The following is a 15,307-nucleotide window of genomic DNA, read 5'->3' as shown; positions in this document are numbered from 1 at the left end:
GAATATGGTACGGAAGGAAGGGATGAAGCTTCCCATTCGTCCGGCTCAGCGTGTGACGTCGCCGTTGGCCGGAGCAGCAGTCTGCACGCTGCACACATAATATTGACAGGCGCAGCACATTCCTTGTCCTGCTGTAGAGAAACGTGAGAGAGGACATGTCGAAGAGATCTAATCGCTACGTAGAGGGCGGTGCCTGGCTGACATAGCGGGAAGCCATAGCCCAGCCACAGCACCACATCTCGTCTGAACTGCCTTTATTGGATACCAAGAACCAAGCCTGCCCGAGCTAGCTGCTATCCAACGGCCAAAGTGGAGATCTCAGGGTGCGATGGACTCTCCAACACTCGGCAACCCAGCGCTCCAGCGAAGAAGCAGCCGCTCAATGCACAAGGAAATGTTCAAAAAACATGTTAACTTCTCTCGCCCTGTTGTCGCTCGGTCTTCTGCTGGAGTAGTCTACGCACAGGAACGCCACTCCGAAGAACGCCACGTCAAAGCAGTACAAGCTTACTATGAACCCGAATCCGTCCTGCCGACCTGGCCCGAAGAACCGCGCTTCTCCCTGGACTCAGATCCTGGCCTTAACCAGGCTCTTGGTGATAGCGGTCACCTGAGACGTATCGAAACACAGGAACTAGCCTGGGATGGCGAGCGCGGTGAGATGGTGTCCCGGCGGAGGCTGCCTTCTCGGATAGAGGAACAGCGGCATCCAGGATTGGGCATTCGCAAGAACAGCAGTACAAGCAGCAGTTCCAAACTCAGCACGAGCCACAGTAGCGATGGTGACACCATCACGACCGATAGATCTGGAAGTACCCAAAGATCTGGAAGCCTTCAACCGGTAGTTCCGATCAAGAGTATCCTGAAAAAGACTGAAGTGGAACAGTATAGTGAGCACGGCAGTGAGGCTGGAGGAAGCACCACTACCTACAAAACAGGCTCTGAGACCAGCAGTGGGACCTACGATAGGCAAGGGAACTGGCACAGCAGCGATGTCGACACAAGCTGCTTAAGTGAGAAAGAACTAAAACGCCTTGAGCGCAAGGGCATTAATCCAAGTTTGGTGAGTGATATTCTTCCGATCGTGAACAAAATCTTCTCTGACCATTCTCAGTATATTGAGATGAAGAAAGCACGAGGAAACTCACGATTCGGTGCACTCACCGGAAACAGTTTTATTGGTTAGCATTTGGTCTGGGAAGGTATGCAAGGAAAGTAATTAAGTAGGCTATACTGAACTACCCACAAGTGCCAAAAGTCGCACAGAATGTTAATTCTCGCCGCGCTCTTGACGTTCCCAAACCGCCTGAGAATAATTTCAAACACTTTTAACGAGATGCGGGTCATGTTGGTCCACGGAAAGCCGTTGCTCGTGGCACACTCGGGACTCCGCAAGCCAAATAGCACCTGGCGAGAATGACAGAGGATAAAGGCAATCTGATGCGATCTTCACTATGAAGATAACAAGCAGACTTCTCGATTGATTGTTTGCTTTGTTGGCGACGAAGATGAAGGTTACAAGGAAGGAAGGCTTTGGGTTGGAACAATAATCAAGGACTTTTCTCTGTACTAAACTCCCCTGGATCTAGTAGCAGGAACTACCTGAGCTGCAGCAAATTTCGTCTTTGAAATCTGCAATCGCTCTAGGAAACATTTCGTACGTCGTAGAACAGCGTAGCTCGATGAAGAGACTGTCTGTATTTCTAGACGGGATGTAGTGCCACTCAGCAACAATAAGGAGAATGAGCTTATGCAATATCTCATGACTCAGCATGAAGTGCTGAGCCGTCAAGTTCCGATGACTTTGATTCCTCAACGACTGATGTCCAAGAGGGTCTTGCGAGCCATACGCTTCTTTGCGCCACCTGCATTGGCGGCATCGAGATCCTCTGCAGGGCGCTTGTGGGGATGCAGCAGAGCTTGGAAGATGTTGCGAGAGTTCACCAAGATCTCTTTCTTACGCTCCAATTCATTCCGCCGATTGGTGACGCTGATTGGCTCTGCTGCGATGGCAGTGATCTGCTCGTCGGACAAGTTGTCCACAGCTTTGGGGGAGAAGGTGTCCTCGGCCAGGTTTCGAATGAGGTGGCGATTGATCACTTGCTCCGTGACGTTCATGATGAACGCAGTGCGCTTGCTCTAATATCTTGTTAGTTACGATGAGGAAATGTGGTATGTTAGTCACGTACCTCGTAGAGAGCCAGGAGATGGTCCAGCGCGTTTTCTGCAGTGCTGCGGACATTGTTATTCAAGCCGAGACGTACACTCAGCGCAGCAACATGCATGTTGCGGTCTGAGTATGACGAAGTCTCGGTTGCAGCAAGTTCTTTATCAAGCTTGTAGTTGGCCAGCTTCGTTACGTTGGCTAAGTATGAGGGATCGCACATGGTGTTCGAGGTATTCTTGTCGTCGACGAGGGCGTGAAGCTGCTTCTGAGCTAAGCGGAAACGGTGCTCTAAGTCGTCGTCTATAAAGTCCAAGATCTTCTTTACGAGATCGGGCGGAGCGGTTGCGTAGATAACTTCCTTTATAAGGATGGTACAAGCGCCTTCGACTCTAAGAATGTGCTCCTCGGCTAACCTCTCCCAAGGCTTAGATTGTTCGTGGAAGGCATCCCAAACTAGCAGCACGCTCGGTGTTCCGGGAAGTTCAGAGCCGCGCGTGCGCTTGTGTAGCTTCGCAATCCAATTAATAGCTTCCTTGCGATCTATGTCGCTCTTCCTCTTCTCGATGCCATCAGCTTTGCTCCAGTCGTGCTTACTCAAAGTATCCGTGCCAGAAGCAACCCCGTCCTAGGCGAAGTGGTACTTGTGTCCAAACACCCCAATCTGGGCAGCGAAGCGGTCCTGGAGGTCGGCGACAACTACAGAAAGATGTCTTGGTTCAATTTCCGAAGCACTTGCAACATTTAGGTAAAAGAACTCGTTATAGAAGTTTCCAGCTACTGCGTCGCGCACGATGTTGAAAACCTTAAAGCTGACGTCTCTGAGGATCTTTCGCTGTTAATCAGGATCCGTACGCTTGCCCCCGAGCTCTTGCAGCTTATCCATGGTCTTCCTAAGTAGTTTCGTAATCTCATCTCGCAGTTCAGGAAGGTCGCGCTTGTGTTGCTCGACTCTCAATCTGGATACTCGATTACGAAGGGCGGCGATCCCTTTTCTGTTAGAGGGAATACCCTCCCAGCGACCGGAGCTAGTAAAAACCTGCTCTTGATAGCAGCGCAGCTCAAAGTCTTCCTTACTGCTAGCGACAGGCTGGTTCATAACTACATACCAGCCGAGCTGAAGTAAAATACCTTTATTTGCGAAGAGGTCGAGATACGATTGCTCTTGCTTCGAACCCGATGTTAGTCTATCCGGCTTTGTAATGATTCCGAGAGTACGAGCTCCCGTTGGATCGTGCTAGTAGCAGATTGTCAAGATCTTATGCACAGCCAGATCGACAGTGGCAGGCATTACTGCGAGAATGATCGCGCGATTGTTGGCGAGGACCTCGGCATGCAGATCCCTAACAAACTTGAGGTCGTCTTTGGTGTAAACATCCGTAGTCGTGCGGATCAGGCCTGGCAAATCGAGCAGTGAGAAATGACCGCGCGTCGGGCCCGTGATCTCAACGCATAGTCTGTGTACCGAAAAAGCGTTGTGGCCGTCGCCTAATTTCTTCAAGCCCATCCACGAGGTCGCCTTATCGATCAGTTGCTGGAAGTCTTTGAAATCTGTGAGCTCCTTATCGAACTTTACGAGCTTCTTGCGTTCTGCTGGGGTGCTCTTTGGGCCAGGCATGATTTTGACCGTAACCGATTCAAAATCTGCATTACGCAAAGTGATCTGAGTGGCGAATCGTGTACAAACACCCTCAGCTTGCGGAAATGGGACTTAGGTCAGTCTGGCAAGCAGTGAACTCTTGCCAGCTGACTGATCGCCATATACGACAATCTCCGGTAGCTTCAGTAGATCCCCCAAGCCGCAGGTCTGAAGCTCGTTCACGACTTTAAGGCTTTTACGCACGTCTTCGCTTTGAAGCCCGTCTAGAAAGGCGGTATCGATCACCATAGCTGATTCGTTGTTGGCCTCTTCTTTGCGAGCGCCGCGCGTCTTACCGCGTGCCATTTGAGCGAGGCCGGATGATGTTGTGTGCGCTGCTGGATTGTGTCGCTGTATCAGGAAGGTGAGAGGCTGAAGAAGAGTCGCTTTGGAGTCGAGACAAATTGTGGTCGATGTAATGTTGAAGAAGTCAGAGTGGATGTAGGTGGGGGGTTGCGCCTTTTGTGCTAGGCAGTCGGCTGCACCGAGCTAAGTGAACTATTTTCAAGTGAAGCACTCGGATTCATTGGCCCACTGTGGCTCTTGCTCACCAGTCTTCACTTACGCAGAATCTCGGGCTTGGCAAAGTAGTGAAGTTGGCAGCCTAGAGATTTCTTGACTCACTTGATGCAAGAAGGCCCCTAATTGCAGTGTCATGAGGAGACATTTTGCCATCCGACTGAGTTCAATCGCCATTTGATGCTCGTCCTGCAAGCGCAGGTGCCGCGAGACTCCTTGCCACTGGAAAGGGTAGTGGAGTGAAGTATCAAGCGGGGCATATGATCGGAAATCCCTTGCTTCACTTCGCGAAGCCAGGTCCAGAAGATGGAAGCGCATCTGCTAGAATCTTCACTTGTGAATCAGCTGAGCAAGTCGCGAGCAGTCCGATGATTGAGCTTGTTGGTAGCTGAAAGCCTCTTCAGATATGTGGGCGAAAGCTGCAAATTCATCAGCGCAGGTTAAGATCGCAACGGTACTATTGACACTCATACCACTGTACTACTTCTCATACAGGCTTATCTCTCGATCCAACAAATCACATCCCACCACAAAAGCTTCAAAAATACTGAACAGAACTAAGTGGCAGCAGCAATGGCTCGAAACCGACCTGCTGCAACCGTGGGACCCCCTCCCGATTCAGATGAAATGCAACGAGACAAAATGGATATCGAACCTGGTATTTGACCTTGTCAATGCCAATGGCGGTGTGGGCAATATCCGGGCGGAGATTTTGGACTTCTTATTCTATGCTATCGAGTCTGGAGCTTCAATCATATTGCCGAGTATGGCAATACGGCGCGATGATGACTTGTCCAAGGTTGTGGGTGCCGAAGAAGCTGACTTCAGCTACATGTTCGACGAGCTCTGGTTTCTTGAGGCGATGCGCAAAGCGTGCCCGCAAATGAGGATCTACGAGTCTGCGGAAGAGCTAGGAGACGGCTGGAAGAAAGAAGAGCAGACGTATGATCCGAGAGTTCCATGGTCTCGCAAAGACCTGTCGCAGGGACAATGGAAACAACAAACGGCGGACTGGCTTGCAGGTCGCAAGATCACCGCTGATGTATCAGCTGTGGTTGCCATCGAGCATACTATGTGGGAGACGAACTGCCGAGGAGAGCGACCTGCATTTCGTCGTGCTTTGGGTATGGTGCTGCATGTCCGTCCGGATGTCCGTCGCTATGCAGCCATTGCCATGTTCAACATGGCTGCGACCGAAAGGCTTGATCTCCTCCCTACAGACCGCATCCACAGGAAAGCATTCTATGGCGCCCACTTGCGCACCGAGGCCGATACGATAGCCGCTGGTTGGCTGTGGCCGCCTTCGGACGCAGAAATTGGTCTGGATTTTACACTCCAGACCTCTTACTACATGCAAGCAGCAGTGACGCATGGCCTCTCCATCATTTTTGCAGCATCGGGAAATGCATCCGAAGTCGAGCGCTTCAAGCAGGTGGCTGCAGCGAATCGGCCACCTCTCACGGTATTGAGCAAGTGGGATCTTCTGTCGGAGGCAGAGGGAGACGCATTGCAAGCCATGCACTGGGATCAGCAAGCGCTGGTAGACCTGGAAATCTTGAAACGCTGCTCCGTCTTTGGCGGGGTGGCAAAGAGCTCCTTCAGTTTTCTGATAGCCGTAGCCCGGACGACGTACATGGAAGAGGAAGACGAGGCAATCCAGGATCCTTGGTCCGCTCGGCACCGAGATAAAATGGTAGCCTTTGAGAACAAGCTCAACAAGATCTGGGGAAGGAATCAGCTGAACGAGGAGAGGATTCCGAAGGGTGCATGGCCCTGATCCTGCACAAGTGAAACTGCGGTGCGTCTTCGCGAGATGGCCGGCTGAGGGTCTAAGCTACATGATTAGTATTCATTTATTCTCGATAGCTCGGTTAGATGGTGTCGGTCGTGTATGCCATCTTTGAAGGCGAGTCGGCCTGATAGGTGATGAAGAGATGCAGGTCGTCGGAAGGGACAGAGGAGTTTTGACGGAGATGATGTTGGCCTGATCACGAACACAACCGCACGTGAGAACGCGTCCGGCTGGCGTGGCTTTTCAATCACAATTCGACCACTCTACTTTCACTCCTCCTGCACCTCTTCCATTCTGCCTTTACAAATCTCGTGCTGCGGCCTACAATGAGCTGACCGACTGAAATACATGTACATTGTTGTCAACATCGCAAATGTTTCCCATCGGCCCCGAAGAGCGCGTCGCACTTCGGACACTCCTTCCGTAACACGTACGGCGCAAAGACTGAAGATCGAATTCGCCAACACTCAACAGCTGGCGACTTGCAAACGACGCTTTAAATCGTATTTTGAGCGGAGTCCGTAGATGCCTCAAATGTCAGTGAGAGAAAAATCGCGAAACCCTAGCAGCACCGCACGCATGAAGCATAGCTCTGGAAGGGTTATCATGGTGCAGAGATACTGCAGTGCTGTTGCAACCGCTGATACACATTCTGCCAATGGAACTCACGCTCGCACAAGGGGGACAATCGGTGGCATGTGCATCCCTTGCGAGGCATGCAATCCCTTTGCACGTCACCAAACGACTCTTCTCTCGCCATCTTCGCTGCACCACACTCCGATACATGAATTGGACAATGCATCATGCTTCCTACGAAAGATAGCCCGCTTCAGGGCGTGCTGATCTGCGCTCTGATCTTTATGTTAGTTCTCATTTACTGGCGCGAAACAATACACACCGAGAAGTTCGATAAAGCCCAAGAAGCCCTCGCTCTACTCAGCGCAGATCCATCTTCAACATCGCAGACCTCGATTCCAAAGCCGAATGAGGATCTGATTCTATTCTCGTTCCATGAAACCGAAGGCGCAACGAAGAACCTCCAGTTTTTCATCAAGCATGCCCTATACGCAAAAGCTGACTTCATATTCATCATCAATGGTGAACACACGCAAGACTTGTCGGCCTTGGTGGAACTGCCTAACGTGAGAATTGTCGAGCGAGAAAATCGCTGCTTTGATCTGGGGGCCTACCATGAAGTTCTCACAGCGAATACCACGTTGCAGGTGGCTTACAAACGGTACATGTTCATTAATGACTCCGTCCGAGGGCCATTCTTGCCTTCGTGGGCGGAAAGGACATGCTGGAGTGATGCTTATTGGGACAAACTGGATGAGAGAACGAGATTAGCTGGTGAGTAGTTTCCTCGTCCTCCATAGATTTCGGACCCTCTGGCTGATAGAATGCTAAGGCATGAGCTGGAACTGCGCCAACGGGATCCCTTACCCACCCCATTTACAGAGCATGGTCCTAGCCTTCACCAACGCGACGCTCGCGATGTTATTACCGAACATGAAATGCTACGAAAGCATGCTCGACGCTGTGATGAATGGGGAGACCAAGCTTGCCGGTATGATCACCGAGTCAGGATATGATGTGTATGCAATGGAAGGACGCTTTGCAGCACATTCTGGCGCAAGCGGGAAGAATACAACGGCATTCCTGGAGTGGTGCGTCGATACTCCAGAGACGGTGACAAGCGGTTAGTACTACTTATGTCAAAGGGGACCGAATGTGGCTAATGTGCATTTCATTAGGAGGTAACGATATCTTGTACTCCGGAAAATATGAAGGCAGTACTTTGCATCCATATGAAACAATGTAAGTGATAGAGCCCAGTTTCGGTCAGCATTATGCTCATGTACTCTCAAGCTTCGTGAAAACAAATCGAGCCTGGGACGAACGCGATCAAAAAGTCATTGACTTGGTGACAGAACATGCTGAACTGACAGAGTACTCGAGCTATGATCACTGTCGATAAGTGTTTGGAGCGCTCGTGAACTGTCAGTATCAATGGGTACGAGGTGCCAGTTTGGGCAAGATACTGGTTCGATCAGCAAGACGTCCATGTACGATGTTGCTGAAACATCAATACAACACCCTTTTTCCTTCACCCGTAACTTGAAACCACATCAACTACCTCGCATCTCGCCAACACAGCTCCATACATCTGTTGCATTCCCTTGGCGTCACCCAAAATACTACAACTGCAAGTCTGCAAATTACACCTGCACCCTCAAACCTTCTCCGCAATCGCCCAAACTCTGGTGGCGGCAAGCACATGCAAAGCATGTGAAAGGCGCAGAATTTCGTTTACGTCAAATCTGATGTCACACTTCAGAATTTCAATTGGGCCACATGAGATAAGGGCCGCCCGCGTCGCCGATCATCAATCTTTACTTTCTGAGAGCTCGTGTTTGGATGTCATGGAATGTCTCCGGGGAAATAGCAAGGCGGCCGGCCGGTTGCGGTGCGGGTGTTGTGATGTCTCGTCCGATGTGGAGGTGGGTAGAAGTGTGTGTGGAGCGAAGAAGCGCAAGCTGCACGGTTGATTGCATGTTGATGGAGGGTGTCGTGTGAGTGCGCGCATTGGTGTCACTTCACCGGTCGCTTCGAAAATGCAGGAGCTCCGTAAAGTATGTCCGCGTTTCGAATTGAGAGACCAGAAAGAGGAGGTTGGGAGAGTCAATGTCATTTGATTCGTTTTCTGGGTATACAACATACGTAGACACACGAAACGAGATGGCCAGCAGTATCCCGCTCCTCCTCAGAGTACAAGCAGATCGGGCGCATCTCATGCATGCTGCGAACAGAGCATTGAACCAACTCCGCCAAACGCCTTGCTTGCTCCAATGTGCAAAAACATGACCAAATATACGGCGTGCCCACGTTCATCGTACAGTAGTCAGCGCGTTCCATCAGATCCATCGTAACCAATCCCATGCCACCAGCGCGACAAAGACCAGCATGCAACCCAGCAGCTGCTAGCCCGTCACCGTCGCCTCAGCATCCTACACCGCCACCCACATCACGCTGACCACAATGTCCATCCCCTTACCCTCGCCCCCTTCGTACTTGTATGACCACATGCCGTCCTTCTCGTTGTTCCAGAACGCGCCGCTGGCGGAGTGCATGCCCCTTCGTCCCACCTTCTTCGTGCCCTCGCCTGCGACGGCTACAGCGCCTTCCTCGGCGCTTCCTCCGCCTCGAGGATCAGAGAGGTGCTGAATGATGGTGGTATTCACAATGAATTTGTACTTTGGTGGTTGGCCCTTATCCTCGGGCTTCTGGGACTCGGAAATGAGTTGCTGGAGGATGCTACCGATGATGGCGTTGTTCCATGCTTGGGTTTGAGAGTGCTCGTATGACGTCGTGGTGCTGATGGTGGAGGAGCAGGCGTCGGAGCAGATTTGTCGGAGGCGAGTAGTGGGGATTGGCTAGGCGAATATTAGTCTTGTTGCGGCGGCGGCGACGATGAAGGAGGCGATGGAGTGGTGGAAGGATAGACTGACGCAGTTGGAGGCCATTGTTGATTCGGTTGTCGTGTTGGTTGTTGTTGTGCTGATTGGTAATGGTTCTGGCGGGGTCTCGTGGTGGTCGTCGCGTGTTCTGTTCGGTGGCCCGGCGGCGGTCGTCTATCGAAGGGGATGAAGCAGCAATGTAGCAGAAGAGCAACAAGTGAAACACCAAAGTGCAAGAGAGCAGAAACGCTTCCCAGCAGCCGTCTTTCGTCGATGATGATGTTGAGAGTGTGTGAGGAAGATTGGTCGGTCGGGTCTAGAGAAGTAATCGGGGAGAATTGCGAGTTGGCGCCTGTCAAGAGTGAGAGCTACCCAGCATCGCATCCTGGGTCGTGCTTTCCCTTAGCGGATTTTAGCGGCCTGGGCACATGCACGTAGCGACGGCAGCTACGATGCCCGGCCAAAACAAGCTCCGCGCCCGCACTTGACTTCTTGCGCCCTCCAATCAAAGGCAGGAGCGAGGAACGTGAGATCTGAGCAGAGAAACCGCATCACTGCACGTAGACACAGCTGCTTCCTTTCTGTTACACAGTCGCCTGACAAGCATTGTACTTCGCAGCCGGAGAGCTTGTCCACACACGATCCTTCTACAGCTTCGGAGCAGCACATCGGACCTCTCTCCCGCCCACACCATCTCGCACCCACCTCGACCGCTACAGACCGCGGTACCAGTTACACAACAACACAAACACCTCAATAATGTCCACCCAACCACTCCTCCAGACAGCTCCAGGTATGATCCTCCTCCAATCCTTCCTTGTTCCTCTTATGACCACCATATCGCTAACCCCAATGTCCTCAACCAGGCAAACGCATCGCCCTCCCCACCCGCCTCGAACCCAAAGTCTTCTTCGCCAACGAACGTACCTTCCTCTCATGGCTGAACTTCAGCGTAATCCTCGGCGGCCTGGCCATGGGTCTCCTCAATTTCGGTGACCGAATTGGCCAAATCAGTGCAATCCTCTTCGTGCTCGTCGCCCTGGCGGCCATGGCCTATGCACTCGTTACATTCCACTGGCGAGCAAAGAGTATTCGCATGCGAGGGAGTGGAGGCTTTGACGATCGCTTTGGACCAACAGTTCTGGCGGTGGCATTGCTGGGAGCTGTTGTGGTAAATTTTGTGTTGAGGTTTACGGGGGCATGAGAGGCCGAGGAAGAGTTGAGTGGAAGATTCGGATTTACGAGAGAGGTGCTTTTGAAGCGGAAGAGGAGACGTGGAAAAGCTTTGCGAAAGCATATAGGAGTTAAGGAAGCCGAAACTGTGGATGTCTATGCAGACCGAGCTCGTCACATGGAGCTGGACGAAACTGCGAAAATCGTGGAGATGCCGTGGTTCACGAGGACATGATGGCAATGTACACATAGTATACGTTTCAGTAGTTGGATTTGAAGATTCGCACGCTACCGGAGCGATGCCCGACGAACATCGCATGCTTACCCTACACATCCGGTCCGAGAGAAGTCACATAGAGCGTCAGATATAGGCAGAACATGAGGTGATTTTTCAAATGTCTTAAACGTCCACTTTCTACCTCACTCTTTGCACATACATCTCGCCGTGATGATCAGAACAGAGACTTTCTTCACACAAGCCTTACCTCTGTGGCCATAGTCTTCCTCTCACATGCCCAAGGTCTTTGCTCTCTTCCCCATCACATTCTGGCCGAGCCAGCAGAGCATGCACTGAGGCAGGGATCGTGCTCTTTTGATACTTGTCCAGTGACCAACAATTTTTCCACGACTGTGCGTTGCTTCGACTCCAGCGGCCGGAGTATGCTCGACTAAACCGCGGGTGGGTGTGGCCTGGAGAGCCCTACAAATGCTTTGCTTCATCTTCTGAGTGCGCGCCAAATGCAGCACAGTCAGAATAACGTCGGCAAGGCGCTCAGGTTCTGCCCAGAGGGGATGTTGAGCCTCGCAAGCATTGGACGAGTAGTGGAACGTTCGCGCTATCCAAGTGATGTGTCTTGAACCGCGGGGCAGTGTCGCCATACAATATAGACGAAGCCTGATGGATGACATCGTTGGCTTCGCAGCATACGAGACCTAATCGAGGGTCTCGAAATGGCAAACGAATAGAAGAGCCTCCAAAGGTATTAAGAATGGTGCGCGATGCCGAGGTAGCTTCTCATTTCACTTCGTCGCCCTGAGCAGGTCCCATGCCCGGACTGCCATGGTGAGGCATGGCTGCTTGCTGGCGAGGCGTCATCTGATGGTAGCCGCCAGACATGGTGCGTTGGAAATGCATTGGATGTTGACCACCAGGCGGAGGGTGAGGCTGATACCCCTGTTGCGATCCCTGCTGCGACATCGGGTGCGGTCTGGGGCTACCCGCCATGAACCCGCCAGGGCCGTGCTGAGGATATGGCATATGTGGTTGTGCTTGGTGTGGCATGGGCGAGAAGCCCGGCACTGGACCACTGTATCCACCAGCGGATGGGTTGGGCATCATCATGTGTCCGCCCATTTGCTGCGGTGGGAAGCCATGGCCAGGATAGCCAGGGCGCGGTTGTGGGATCACTTTCGATGCTGTCAGCGGCGATTGACGAAATGGGCGCACATTCGACTTACTCTGTCCTGGCTGATATGGCATCATTCCTCCTGGTGGCATGGGCTGGCGGTGGCCCATCGAAGGGCTCGCTCCGTAGCCCGGAATGCCTTGGCCTTGAAATGGCTGCATCGGAACCTGTCCATTGAAAGGTCCCATAGGTTGCACACGAGGCGAATTCTGAACGCTATGCTGTTGCTGGAAATGTGCAGGCATGTTAGGGCCCGGGTATCCGGGCATGTGTCCAGACTGAGGGCCGTAGTAGGGCTGGCGCTGGTTGGGCACCGGCATCACTTGCACGGGCATACCATGTGGAGGCAGCTGCTGAGGCATCTGTCCAGGCAGAGGAGTCTGCATCGGTGAAGGCCCTTGACTTGCAGTTCGTGATGGAGGGTACAACTTCTGGTACAACTCGTCGATGGACTTCGCTTCGTTCTCCTTGGTAGTGCTCCAGGTTACGGGTGTGTTATAACTGTATGGAACACCTCCATTAGGAGCATACTTCTTCTTCTGCTCTTCAGTGTAGTCCGCTCCAGCAAGGAATGTGATAGCGTCAAAGCACTCCGACAGTGGAATGGTATCCTTAGTCTTTTTCGAGTCAAAAAATGAGGGGATTGGCTGGTTCGGTGTGCTCGGCGAGGGTCCCACACCACTGGTGGTGTGGGCAGGGCTTGGAGATGCATTTGGCGCGAACGACTGCGCACCTGGCCTGTAAACGAACTCTTGTGCCTTCACGTTCAGTGCTCGCGAGCTTGTAGCTGAGGCTGGACTGAGTGGCATCTCGGACGACGCGCCTTGTGATCCGCTGGGCATGCGAAGGTTCGGTGCTGGGGGCTGACCGCGGATCTGCTGCCGAGATGGGAACTGAGCGTTCAATTGACCACGGGGCGATTGATTCTGTCCAGGCTGCACTCCAGTGTGTAGTTGGGGCACGCCCTTGCGATTTGGCTGATTTGATGATGATGGTAAAGTCGTCGAAGCGAGAGCCGCTTGTGTTAAATTTGAAGATGCGGCTGGTGAGGCCGCACTCGATGCTTTGCTAGCGGACCTTTCTTTGGATCTCAATTCGGCCTCCTTGGCAGCTTGCTCGGCCTTCGTCTGGATCTCAACCTGCTTGCCTGGATCCTTGGCTAGGATGGGCACAAGATCATCGGGTACTCTGCTGTTCAGCTTGAAGTTGGCGGCAAACTTCTTCAGATCATTCAGCTTCACGTTCTTCTCCTGTCGAACATTATTGCGCTTGGCCTCCTGCGCCTGCTTGATGCGAAGCTTTTCGGTGTTGGCGAAGTGCTTGAACGCGTCCCGTGCTGCCGAGACATGATACTCTGGTCCGTGGTTCACGGCACCGACCGGCACTGCCGCAGGTGCTTGAGGTTCTGGCGCAGCAGGTTTGCTCGCCGGCTGAGTCGGATCGGCTGGTGGTGCCACGATTGCTGGTGTGGGTGTTTTAATCTTGATCTCGCTTGAGATGATGGCCGGATCGAATGGCGCTCCAGGCACAGTGGGCGCTCCAGTGATAGGTCTCTGTGAGGGAGGCACGTACGCACCAGCAGTGCGCTTGGGCAGGGCACTCCCATCTCTCCTGACGCCCGAGTATTTGTCTTCCTCATCACCCCCAGCATCATCGCATTGTGCGTCTCTTCTCCGTTCTTCAGCAATATGTGCATTGGCTGGCGCCGATCTTTCAATCTCCGCGGCTATGCGCTCAGCCTCCAATTCTCGCCTTCGATATTCTGGGTTGCTGCGGTCGATGGAGGTGGTGTACATCTCCTCGTTGTAGTCGGTATCTACGCCGTACAATCTCTTGTTGGCTGCAAATTGGTCCCATTCCCCACCGCTGGTCACTTCCAGCGACAGATCCACATCCGTGCTCGGGTCAGCTTGCCAGGGCTGCAGCTCACGCTCACGGAACAAGTGTGAGTCCTGCCCCGAGATCTGGGTGTCTGTGCGAAATCCTGCTGAGCCTATGGGTGGATTAGCCTATGCTAGCAGAGTACACTTCGTCACAAGGAACGTACCATTCTGCTGAGTGGTGACAGCCGCAGCGAGCTTCACATTCGGCACAGCAATGTCAGCAACATCATCGATATGGACGGTCAGCTCGTGGTCGGAACCAGTTCCCGTAAAGTCAGATGCTGAGTTGCCATTGACCTGCGACTGGCCTGCATGCCTTGTCTGTTTGGTCATTTTGATAATGTGATGCTCATAACCGTCCGAGGTCCCGCTATACACCCCAGTGAATTGCTCGCCGGATGTGAGGGACACTGTCACATCTTGACCCTGCGCACGGGGTATTAGTCAGACTGTATCTTTTTATGAAGTCCGTAGCTAGATCGAAGCGAGCAGTGAGGTTTAACGAGGGAACAGGAGCTGCTTTATGTAGCCACGCTCGGTCGTATTCATGCAGCCAAGGCAACGCATCCGGGTGGAGCATGGAAGTGGACCCGGCGTGCTCTTATATGGAAGCTTTGGGATTGTTCGTCACTTACGATCAATTGAGAGTATAGAAAGACAGTCCGGTCGTGCAGCTGCTTATTCTGCATTTGCGATGGTGCTGGAGACGGGGGTTTCGCGCTGCCGTTTGCATTTCTGATGGAGGCGTTCGTGTTGTCCCATGCTTTCTTCCTGTTGAGAGGTGTGTTAGTGCCTGTTCGCATGTGTGCATTTTTTTTTGATGGCGGACAATGTTGAGACGGCGTGAGGGAGCTGGATCAGCGCAATGCAGTGGGACGAAGCACACGTGCAGGGCTGCCAACAATGGCACAACGATCGCAGGGCAGGAATGAGGTGTGCAGAGGTGCCAATGGGTGTGGCTTACTTTGTTGGCCCGTCAATGGGACTTCCAGCTTGCTTGCGGGTGGTGTCCAGCGTCTTGCCGCTGACATTGCTCTTGAGCTGCTTCGAGCCGCTAGACGAGTGGGCGGCAGCGGACTTGACGGCATCGCCGCCGTTGGCGAAGGCAGCCGACATGGCGGCGCCTCTAGTGGTGGAGGACAGGAGCGGCGCGATGCGTGGGCGGGCGAGTCGTTGGTGCGAGGAATCGGAGTAGGGTGGTGCCAGGCAGGCAGGCTAGAGCGCGGAGTCGAAGCAGCAGCAGCAGCTCCCAGCAACAGCGTTTCGGTGGGCA

General features: G+C 52.9%; 7 protein-coding genes across 7 annotated transcripts; 4 read left to right on the top strand and 3 right to left on the bottom strand.

Moving 5' to 3' along the window:
- Positions 1–328: 328 nt before the first annotated feature.
- Positions 329–1,186, top strand: RHO25_006901 (uncharacterized protein; the record flags this gene model as incomplete). Its single annotated transcript, XM_023597695.2, has 2 exons — positions 329–1,063; positions 1,115–1,186. 2 exons carry the CDS (start codon positions 329–331, stop codon positions 1,184–1,186), a joined length of 807 nt encoding a protein of 268 aa, XP_023451721.1.
- Positions 1,187–1,812: 626 nt separating this feature from the next.
- RHO25_006900 (uncharacterized protein) lies at positions 1,813–4,109 on the bottom strand (the record flags this gene model as incomplete). The annotated part of the gene is made up of 6 exons (XM_023597694.2): positions 1,813–2,139; positions 2,190–2,792; positions 2,868–2,944; positions 3,020–3,401; positions 3,459–3,874; positions 3,902–4,109. The coding sequence occupies 6 exons, from the start codon at positions 4,107–4,109 to the stop codon at positions 1,813–1,815; spliced, it is 2,013 nt and encodes a 670-aa protein (XP_023451722.2).
- A 619-nt stretch (positions 4,110–4,728) lies between these two features.
- Positions 4,729–6,099, top strand: RHO25_006899 (uncharacterized protein; the record flags this gene model as incomplete). Its single annotated transcript, XM_023597693.1, has 1 exon — positions 4,729–6,099. One exon carries the CDS (start codon positions 4,729–4,731, stop codon positions 6,097–6,099), a length of 1,371 nt encoding a protein of 456 aa, XP_023451725.1.
- An 818-nt stretch (positions 6,100–6,917) lies between these two features.
- RHO25_006898 (uncharacterized protein) lies at positions 6,918–8,092 on the top strand (the record flags this gene model as incomplete). The annotated part of the gene is made up of 4 exons (XM_023597692.1): positions 6,918–7,464; positions 7,523–7,813; positions 7,869–7,932; positions 7,984–8,092. The coding sequence occupies 4 exons, from the start codon at positions 6,918–6,920 to the stop codon at positions 8,090–8,092; spliced, it is 1,011 nt and encodes a 336-aa protein (XP_023451726.1).
- A 1,030-nt stretch (positions 8,093–9,122) lies between these two features.
- Positions 9,123–9,638, bottom strand: RHO25_006897 (uncharacterized protein; the record flags this gene model as incomplete). The annotated part of the gene is made up of 2 exons (XM_023597691.2): positions 9,123–9,548; positions 9,624–9,638. 2 exons carry the CDS (start codon positions 9,636–9,638, stop codon positions 9,123–9,125), a joined length of 441 nt encoding a protein of 146 aa, XP_023451723.1.
- Positions 9,639–10,331: 693 nt separating this feature from the next.
- NRF1 (GTPase regulator Nrf1) lies at positions 10,332–10,776 on the top strand (the record flags this gene model as incomplete). Its single annotated transcript, XM_023597690.2, has 2 exons — positions 10,332–10,365; positions 10,439–10,776. 2 exons carry the CDS (start codon positions 10,332–10,334, stop codon positions 10,774–10,776), a joined length of 372 nt encoding a protein of 123 aa, XP_023451724.1.
- A 984-nt stretch (positions 10,777–11,760) lies between these two features.
- On the bottom strand, positions 11,761–15,150 carry RHO25_006895 (uncharacterized protein; the record flags this gene model as incomplete). The annotated part of the gene is made up of 5 exons (XM_023597689.2): positions 11,761–12,152; positions 12,204–14,144; positions 14,199–14,460; positions 14,670–14,805; positions 14,999–15,150. 5 exons carry the CDS (start codon positions 15,148–15,150, stop codon positions 11,761–11,763), a joined length of 2,883 nt encoding a protein of 960 aa, XP_023451729.1.
- Positions 15,151–15,307: the final 157 nt, after the last annotated feature.

The sequence above is a fragment of the Cercospora beticola genome, chromosome 4 (genome assembly GCF_033473495.1).
Source record: "Cercospora beticola chromosome 4, complete sequence".
Classification (NCBI taxonomy): Eukaryota; Fungi; Ascomycota; class Dothideomycetes; order Mycosphaerellales; family Mycosphaerellaceae; genus Cercospora; species Cercospora beticola.
This window is presented reverse-complemented; position numbering and strand designations above follow the sequence as displayed.